This window comes from Anastrepha obliqua, chromosome 3, assembly GCF_027943255.1.
Source record: "Anastrepha obliqua isolate idAnaObli1 chromosome 3, idAnaObli1_1.0, whole genome shotgun sequence".
NCBI classification, from domain to species: Eukaryota; Metazoa; Arthropoda; class Insecta; order Diptera; family Tephritidae; genus Anastrepha; species Anastrepha obliqua.
Window position 1 is genome coordinate 22936872 of NC_072894.1, and position 9451 is coordinate 22946322.

General features: G+C 37.2%; 1 protein-coding gene across 1 annotated transcript in view; it reads right to left on the reverse strand.

Moving 5' to 3' along the window:
• The window catches only part of LOC129240739 (uncharacterized), a 41942-nt gene extending 32865 nt beyond the window's left edge, over positions 1 to 9077 (reverse strand). Inside the window, exons 1-2 of the mRNA XM_054876711.1 lie at positions 8935 to 9077; positions 8557 to 8647 (exon numbers count right to left, since the gene is read on the reverse strand). Coding sequence (XP_054732686.1) covers positions 8557 to 8647; positions 8935 to 9077 — 234 coding nt within the window. The remainder of the gene's footprint in view (positions 1 to 8556; positions 8648 to 8934) is intronic.
• Between the last annotated feature and the right edge of the window lie 374 nt (positions 9078 to 9451).

The following is a 9451-nucleotide window of genomic DNA, read 5'->3' on the forward strand; positions in this document are numbered from 1 at the left end:
ACACAAAGCGTACAGTACTAACGCATATGATCAAGCAAAAGCTGGCCGAAGACAGGAAATCTTAGCCACTATGGCCGTGTGCATTAAGTTGCCGACTTTGAAGGTCTTTGAACGCCTTTCGAACAGTATGACTTTGTCGATAACAATGGCTGGCTGCGGCGGTATCGCAAGCATCGCATCTGCGTCTTTTTGCCCTAAATGGCCAATCTGCTCCACTTCAGAACACATTTGTTCGGCCATCAATTGAATTGCAACAGATGAGCAGAGGTGGCGGCACTGAATACCAACTGTTGCTGTTGGAGCAACATTGAGTACTCTATCCATTGGCAGTTCAGGAAACAACGGCCACAGTAACGCCAGCGGCAGTAGCAGCACCAGTAGCAGCTACAGCGAAATAAATAAATTGCCTTGCATAAGTGAATTCTTGTTTCAATTATTTTCATGTTAACATAATAATTTAGCAAAATAAAATGGTCCAAGCGAGTTTGTTGTACGTGTATTCGGTCCATTGGTCGCTCGACTAGTTCATTGGATGCGACTGAGTTTAAGCTAAGCCTGGTGGAAGGCGGGCAGAGGAGGGTAGTGTGAAAGAGCTTTAAGGCTAATGGTGAAATTTCCAAAGAATTGTCTCCTCCACAATGGTCAACTACAGCTATGCAACATGGCATACCACCACTCCAGCACATTGCTGCTGCAACACCCTTCATATACGAGTACATATGCGATGACTAGCAGAGGTGGGGAATGGGGTATCACGTTGAATTCTTGGGAATTTTTGGTGGTTGAGTTGCGGTAGCTGGAGCAACACTCGATCGATGGTTGCATTGTCTCGATCTCATCGCCACAGTGGCCGTTGCGTTGCAGCATCTAGAACAGCAGCGCAGCACCTGTGGTGGTTGACTTTGCTTAGCCGCTGACTATCGCTTCATCTGCTTGTCGTCGGCATTTAATCTCAATCCATTGTCCTACTCATCTTTCAACGCTTAGCAAAGAATTGTTGGGCCACTGCTTTGGTCGTTGGTCGGTGGGTTTGATTTTTACGGTCATTGGCCGCTGTCGTTATTAGTGATGAAGACAAATGTATTCAGGTAAAAAATAATTTTAATATTTTTAAATAGCGAGGGGCCAAGAGTTTTCAACATTCCCATATTGCTGACATGTACAAATATCAGAAATTTTCATTCTTTTATACCATTTAATAACTTTGGATTATTTTCGATAATTATTTTTATTTAATAATTTACTGGCCCAATTGGAAAGCCCGTTATTTATAACTGGAAGCTTTCATAGTTTTAATATACCCTTTATGCGCTTTATGTGCCTACACGCCTCATATTTAGTTACATATAACCACTTTTGGCATGATCGGGATGAACTTCGGAAATCCCTTAGCTGCAGGCGATAAATATAAAACCGATGGATTAAAATATAAGTAACGTTTTTTGCTTGTGCGCTGCGTTTTGGGCCCGCCAGGTAAAAATCCCCCCAACCAAAACACGAACAAAGCCAAGGATGAGAACTTGCTATACTGATGACCTCCTCTGCAAATGAACTATGGACTATGATTTGAAGGCATGCACCTGGAATGTTCGGTCCCTTAATGGGGAAGATGCCTCTGTCCGGCTGGTTGATGTGCTCGTAAGATGATGACCAGGGCAACACAAGCAAAATATAGGACTTTGCGACGTCTACTACAGCTGCCATGCAAAGGAGCGCAAATTCGGTGTTGGATTTGTTGTGGGAGAGAGACTTCGTCGCCAACTACTGTCGTTCACTCCGGTGGTCGAGCGTCTCACAATAATCCGCATCAAAGCGAGATTTTTCAACACCTCGCTCATTTGTGCCCACACCCCGACGGAAGAGAAGGCCGACCACAGAATCCTTCTTTAAACACCGGGAAATTTCCTATGAGCGGTGCCCTCGAAACGGCATACAAATCGTGCTTGACGATTTCAACGCCATGGTGGGTAAGGAAGGACTTTTTGGTGTCACAGTAGGAAAATTCTGCCTGCACAACGAAACATACGGTAGCGGATGTACCGCAGCCGAAAAAGGAGTCCGATTTCGGTGAGCCCGACGAGGTATGACGAGGAATGTCATGCTGCCGCAGAAAGAAGGAAGGCTGGCTATAGAGCCACGCTGCGATTGGGTGCAACGCGAGTCATCTGGGACCGCTACTAGGAGCTAAGAAGGAAGAGAGACATATTACCAGAAAGAAAAACGAGTGGCCGAAATAGGTGAGTGCGAGAAGCTTAAGATGTTGGCCAATAGGAACAACGCCCGAAAATTCTACCAGAAAGTTTGAGGCTTACAGAAGATCGCGGCGTTTTCCTGTGAGAGCAAAGACAGCGATCTGGTGACTGACATCCAGAGCGTACTTAAATTACAGAGGGAACACTTCTCGAACTTATTGAATAGTGGCAACTGCACATGTCATAGAGAATGTGAAGATCCCGATATGCCAATCGACGGAATTGTTAACCGCTGAAGCTATTTTGATTGATTTTAAAATAGCGTGTCACTCATTTCTTTCTCATTCAAATGTCAGTTGGATATACTAAGTGAAGCCATCCCATTTGACATTTCCACCGAAAAGCAGGCGTTCTTCTTCTTCCGCTAGTACTTGCTGGCACCCCACCTAATACTGTCCAATTTATGTAAACTTCGTCCTATTCCATCCATACGTCCATACGTCCATATTCCACCATGCTGGAAATCCTTGAAACAAAAATTATTGCGGACGATCTTTGTTAATTCGATGTGGCTAAATGCTACTGAGCCAAATTGTATCAAGTTCAGCGCGGAAAATAATGGTTGGCTGGTATCAAATGGTTTCTTAAAACCTACATGGTTCTTGGGAGACTCAACTCCAACGCAAGTGGAGAGTGTGCTGTGTGATTCTGCAAACAAATCCTCCAATAATGACGGCAATTCTGATATTTGCAGCGATGAAAGTGATAGCAGCGATGATAGTATAAATGAAAGCTCCGATGATTCAGATTTTTAAAAATAAGTCACGGAATTACAAGATATATTTTTTTAATTTTCCATATACTAGAATAGGGACGGGCAGCAGAGTGGCACGCTCGCAGCAGAGCGTGCTAGCAAAGTGCTAGATGGGGGGGCGACAGACTTACATCAGAAGGGTAAGCAATAGGCGTGTACGTATATTAATCACTTCTGAGCAACGCATATGTGTTTGTAAAAAAGAGAGTGAAGCTTTGCCAATAGCAAAGTTACCAGATAAGGGTACTTCATTCCATGTTAGGGGATTTCGAAGTGTTGATCGTTCATATTAAATAATAAAATGCTTTTGTTTTTTTTTATTGGAAACGCTTCTTTGAATATTAACATCATCTTTGCAAATTTCTATTTTATTTACTTTTATAATTTAATCAAGAAGCATAGGCGATTTTATAATCAAGAAGTTTGAACATTCGCATGTCAAAGTTTCATAGCTGCTAAACTATGTGGAGAAAAATTTGTACTGACAATCGGTGTATATTTTTCTGAATGAAAAAATTGTCTTCGTTTACATATAAGTATGTATGCATATCGTATGTTTTTATGTTAGTGCATTTTTTTAAAGAATGCTGGTCACAACAGCGAACAGTAATCTCAACCAGCCATATTTTATTTAAACAATGCATGTTATACATTTTATTTTGTTAAAAAGGACAATTCATATAGAGGATTTTTTCAAAAAACATTGAAGAAATTATCATAGCAGAGTGGGTATTCTTGGTGAGTACTTAGTTGCTCTCAAATTCAAATCACACGCATATGGCAATGCACACAGTATGACAAAATACACAAAAATTATTAGAGAAATTTTTTTGCATCCGCTCATGGATTTCGCACCATCGGTGGCAACGCAAACCACTTTTCGCCATGATACACCCATGCGTTCAGTACATTCATTAACACATTGAAATAAATCTTCACCTTTAGTCGTCCCTTTTATTGGAATAATGTCCAAAGGTTCTTCACATATATTTAGGTGGGCATCAACTCCTCGGATAAAAATCGCTAATTGGGCTATGTCAGATATATCTGTACTTTTGTCAAATACATAATATACAAGACTTCACCAATTCGCCATCCGAAAATGCACGATTCTCAAAAGAAAGGTTTAACGCGATTCCATAAGTTGCACGCTTTGCATCTACAACGTAATCTTCGCTTTCCTAAGAAATTAAAAAAAAAAATTGAATAATTTGAATTTTTCCGACCTTCTGTAATTTGGCACATCGAATCGGGCTCTTCGTTTAGACTTAAGGATTTGTATATACTTTTCCTTTCTTCTCCTACATATTCATCATATTCACTCCTATGCAGCTCATAATGTCTTTTTATGTTAAAAACATTACACACCACACGTTTTTCACATACAAGGCATTGTGATTCTCCGTCTACATATTTGCATAAAAAAGTTACACTCCACTTCGGATTCAAATCAAACAATGTTCTTTTATTTTAGCTCATGCTGAACCAAATGTTTTATATTTAATATTTTATTTAACTTTGCTTATCTAAATTAAAAGTTAAAACAGAATAATATATTACACATTAGAAATAAATTTATGTTTTTGCCGGCAGTTGAACACTGTGCACTTTATTTTGACGTTCGCCGTTTCAAATTTTTAAATAGAATTCTCAACACTTTCACTGCATCCACATCATACAAATACACTTAATATTAGTGGTTTTTTATGCGACAATAATATGTAACTTACGGTCTCAAAAAATATCGTCGAAAATTGGAGAAATCACGAAAAAACTGATTTTATTTATGAAATGTCAAAACTTATGAGTAAGAGTTGCCGCAGTTGTTAAATGTGGGAATCAATTTTGGAAATTGTTGATTTTATTAGTCATGATTTATATACATATGTAAGTATATACTATTGGTTGTTTATTTTTATTTGCAGTTGTGCATTTCAGAGTGTATTGGATTTAGATAGGCGAAATTAGTTTTCAATCACGTCCACTTTTTATGAAAAATAAAAGAAAAAATGGTATCATTTGACAAACTTCGGTAGCTGAAGAGAGTTTGCAATTTTATAAAGTAATTTGCTAAAAAAATTTGATTTTCTGGATTTCTTAGCTCTATTTAAAAAACATCAATTTAAAAAAATGTATCCGATCTCAAAAAACATTTAAGTAATCATAAGATAAGTGTAAATAATTTACAGATTCGTCAGTATATGCAGTGATCAATATTATTGAAGATTTAACTGTCATTGCTTTCCAATATGTAAGATTTTAATTTAATCTCGAACTGAATATTTTCAGAGGTCTTAATCTTCTTTACATATAGCAATTAAAAAACAGTATTACGCGAACTTTTGAAATGTTTAATTGCTTGTTTATTGTTCTTCATTATCTTAATTCATTATTATATTATAATAGAAAGTTTAATATGTATTAAATTTAGTTATTGAAGAAAAATCTACCAAAAAACCTATTTTTTTAGAAATTTGTTGATATGAAGTTAAAAGTTGGCATCCCTGGTAAGAATTCATGAATAATTGCTCTCTCATTCAGGATACAAACACAGACACAACTCGCTCAATTTTTCCGTTTCTTCCCTGTGCTTTGTTATCCCCCTTCACCTAGCACTTTTAAGCACGCAGAAGCACACGCTGCCGCACAGTGCAAATGTGCTGAGTTTGCCCATCACTATACTAGAATGTTTAATCTATATGTACCAAATAATTGATTTCTTGAATAAAATCAAAAATTATTTCATACAGTACTTGCACAATAGAATTTTTAACTTCCCGTTAAAAAAATTAAAAATGTGGATGTGTGGATGTGTGTGTGGGTCAACCTCTTTTCTGATTTTTTTTTTACATAGTAACCTTGGCTTTACTTTTGATCAATATTAATTTTTTGTTGTATTTATAAAATTTGTAGTTTTAAAAGAATGATTATTCTTTTGGAGTATTTATTTCTTTGGTCGATCTTGCTATTGTTTGAACTGGTGATTGAGAACACCAGCATCTGACGCATGCGCAATAGTCTTAAAATGTCGCTATCCTTGTTAGACTAGTGATGTTACGCGCTAGCTTTCTCTCACTCAACCTTCAATTTTTCCCATCTTTAACTGCTGGCAACCCTAACTTGCGGCTAGATTTAATTAGGTTGCCGTATATCATAATAATGAGAAAAAAATTAGCTCTATTTTGATCTATAACAGATCAATATACGTTATGGATGTATAAATATATCGAAATCATACCTGTTTATACCTGGCTGCGGAGAGGTGCGGCCAAGCGCGCAACGGCAACTACGGTTTTTTTAAGTCTTTACACCTATTGCAGTAAACCGAACGATATTTTATCTCAAAACTTGGTTAATGAAATTTTTCCCGCAAAATCAATTAACAATAATTTAATTAAAAATACTTTCGGCCACATTTCTACTGGCACCTTGGTGAATTTTTATTCTCCTAATCATAAATGTGGGTAAACATGTGGATTTCAGCATGTACTCGATGACTACACCAAATCTGCAGCCGGTTCTTAGACTATAAAGCCATTTTCATAATTCTAAATATAAAAGGCAATCATCGTATTCGTTCGTAGTATAGTAGTGTTCACATATGCCCGATCTGTATCGACTCAAACTTATGCTACTTGAGGACTTTTACAAAAGTTCAGACGTTCTACATAAATTGTTTTGCAAAACATTACTTAGAGTGATTGAAAAAAGTGAATTGATTAAAAAGTAAATTGATTGAAAAGCAATTTAATGTTTTGTAATAAATAAAACTAAAACATTTTCGCCATTGATTGTGACAATAATGTATTTCGGCGGGGTATAATTTCTTACGCCAAATCGTGAAGCCAAGTATGCCAGGCATAAGAAGCTGAAGGGTTTCCCATCACCGAAGTTATGCAAATCTTTAGGAGTCTCTTATTTATTTGTTTTTCACTTTCACATATTTTGCTGGTATCTGTTTGCTATTTTCGATGCAGCCGCCTTCGATGTTTATCAGCAAGTCGCAATCTTTGCCATCTTGCAACCAAACAAAGGATCGGGGTAAAAGCACAGCAGCAAAACTTTGGCAAAGGAATTCTTTTCAAGAGATTTATAATGATTTTGTTGTAGCCGAAAAATGCCAACAATTCTATTGGGTAGACTAAAAAGTGCGGTGACAAATATAAGCAAAGTTAAAAAATTTGAACAGTGTGCGTTTACTTGAAATAAATTTTATTAGGCTAAATATGTGGCATTTAGATTAAAGATCTATTGTAATTTTTAGGGAAGACCCATACTACTCAATTGCAGAACATCTGATTTTTCTGAGAGGAAAATTGATTCAAGTGCATTTCTCATAGGGAACGAAACAATCAACAAAAACTATCGAGTTTTAGGTTGCAAGTTCCGGACTAAATATAGGGTTAATACGTTAAAAAATATACTGTACCATCAGCTCCTATTATAGTGTAACACTACCAGCTCCAATCAATAATTAAGGCCAGGTTACCCTTGATTTGTGTGCTTTTTTAAATAAACTTTATTCATAGTACAAAATATATTTATTAATCAATTTTTTTACATGTGAAAAAACAAATATTAAATTGCTTAAAAAAAAATTTTTTTTTTTTTTTCAAATGGTGGCTTTCAAAATGGCTGCTAAATTTTAGCTGATTCGTAGTTGGATGCCATCATATCTCGAAAACGAATTATCTGAAAGTAAAAAATCAAACGGTTTCATCTTCTGTATTGAATTGGTTATGACCGCAAGCAGAATCAAATATTTTTAATAAAAAAAAACAAAATGGCGGACTTTTGAATTTTTTGCCACTATTTTTTCACTTTTAATTGTTTATAACTTTTTTAAATAACAATAAATGTTTGTGATTCTGCTTGCGGTCATAACCAATTCAATACAGAAGATGAAACCGTTTGATTTTTTACTTTCAGATAATTCGTTTTCGAGATATGATGGCATCCAACTACGAATCAGCTAAAATTTAGCAGCCATTTTGAAAGCCACCATTTGAAAAAAAAAAAATAAAAATTTTTTTTAAGCAATTTAATATTTGTTTTTTCACATGTAAAAAAATTGATTAATAAATATATTTTGTACTATGAATAAAGTTTATTTAAAAAAACACACAAATCAAGGGTAACCTGGCCGTAAAACAACTTTTGATGGCATTAGATGCCGTGTGCTGCACAAGGGAGCCAAACGAAGTTCGAAGCGGAGTTCGCCAGGCATGTATTCTATCGCCCGTGTTATTCCTCTTAGTAATAGGAGACGTCGTCGAAGCAGCCTAAGCCCTCTTTACAACTACGGTCTTAAATGGCTGATGACGAGCACGCTACAACACATCAATTATGTTTACGACATATGTATGTATGCCTCCTGGCACATCACCTAACCGAACTTAAGGAAATGGGTTTCGCACTTCATGTGTCTGCCTGCCTTAAAATCAATTTTGACAAGACGAAGGTGATGAGTGCGGCAAATAATATGGCTGGGTGTGTGGAGATTGCAGGTAAGAAGGTAACCCTATCGGAACAGTGGAGGAATTTACTTACCTCGGCAGCAAAGTTGCCCCGGGCGGTGGCACGGATGTAGACATATGCTCCCGCATCGATAAAGGCAGAGGGGCATTCGGGATGTTGTATCCTGTATGGCGAAGGAACAATCCGAGTTCCAGTTTAAAGTTTAGGCTCTTCAAGTTGGACATGCTGTCGGTACTGCTGTACAGTGTAATCACCAGTTTTTACCAACCGCTGTCTAAGGATTATATTCCGAATTTTCCGGTTAAAAATAATGCCAAACAAGGAATTGCTCGAAAAAGCAGATATGGATCCGCTACATTTGAATCAGAAGACAGAAATGGAAGTGGATTTCAATTTGCGCTAAGAAGACGGTAACATAGCGAAGTAGGCAATGGAGTGGAAGCCACTCACAGCGAAAGGAAGAGTGCCACACAGGCCAAGGTAAACCTGGAAAAGAACTGTGGATTGCGAGACGGATCAACTGGGGTTAAGCTGGAAGCAGATGAAGACGTTATCCAGTAATCGGATGGGCTTAGGTGTTGTTGGTACCCCATTTCCCGCTAGGATTCAAGGAAACAATGATGATGACCAGTCCCGGTCCCACCCAACAAATCTGCCTAGGCGTCTCAGTTGTGCTTCCTTTTTCGAAGCTTTAGCTTGCTTCTTCCGAATGTTCTTAATCAGTAATCATTACTTTCTGACTCAAATTCGCTTTAAACGAATTTCGCAAAAGGAAATTAGCTGCATTACATTTTTTTATAAATTTATGTGACACTAACATATCGGCGGCAGCAGTTCAAAATTCTGAAAACGTAGAATCGAATCTTCGTGAAACACCAAAATGAAAAAAAAATTGTTTTCTAATAGCGGTCGCTTCTCGGCAGGCAATGGCAAACCTCCGAGTGTATATCTGCCATGAAAAAGCTTC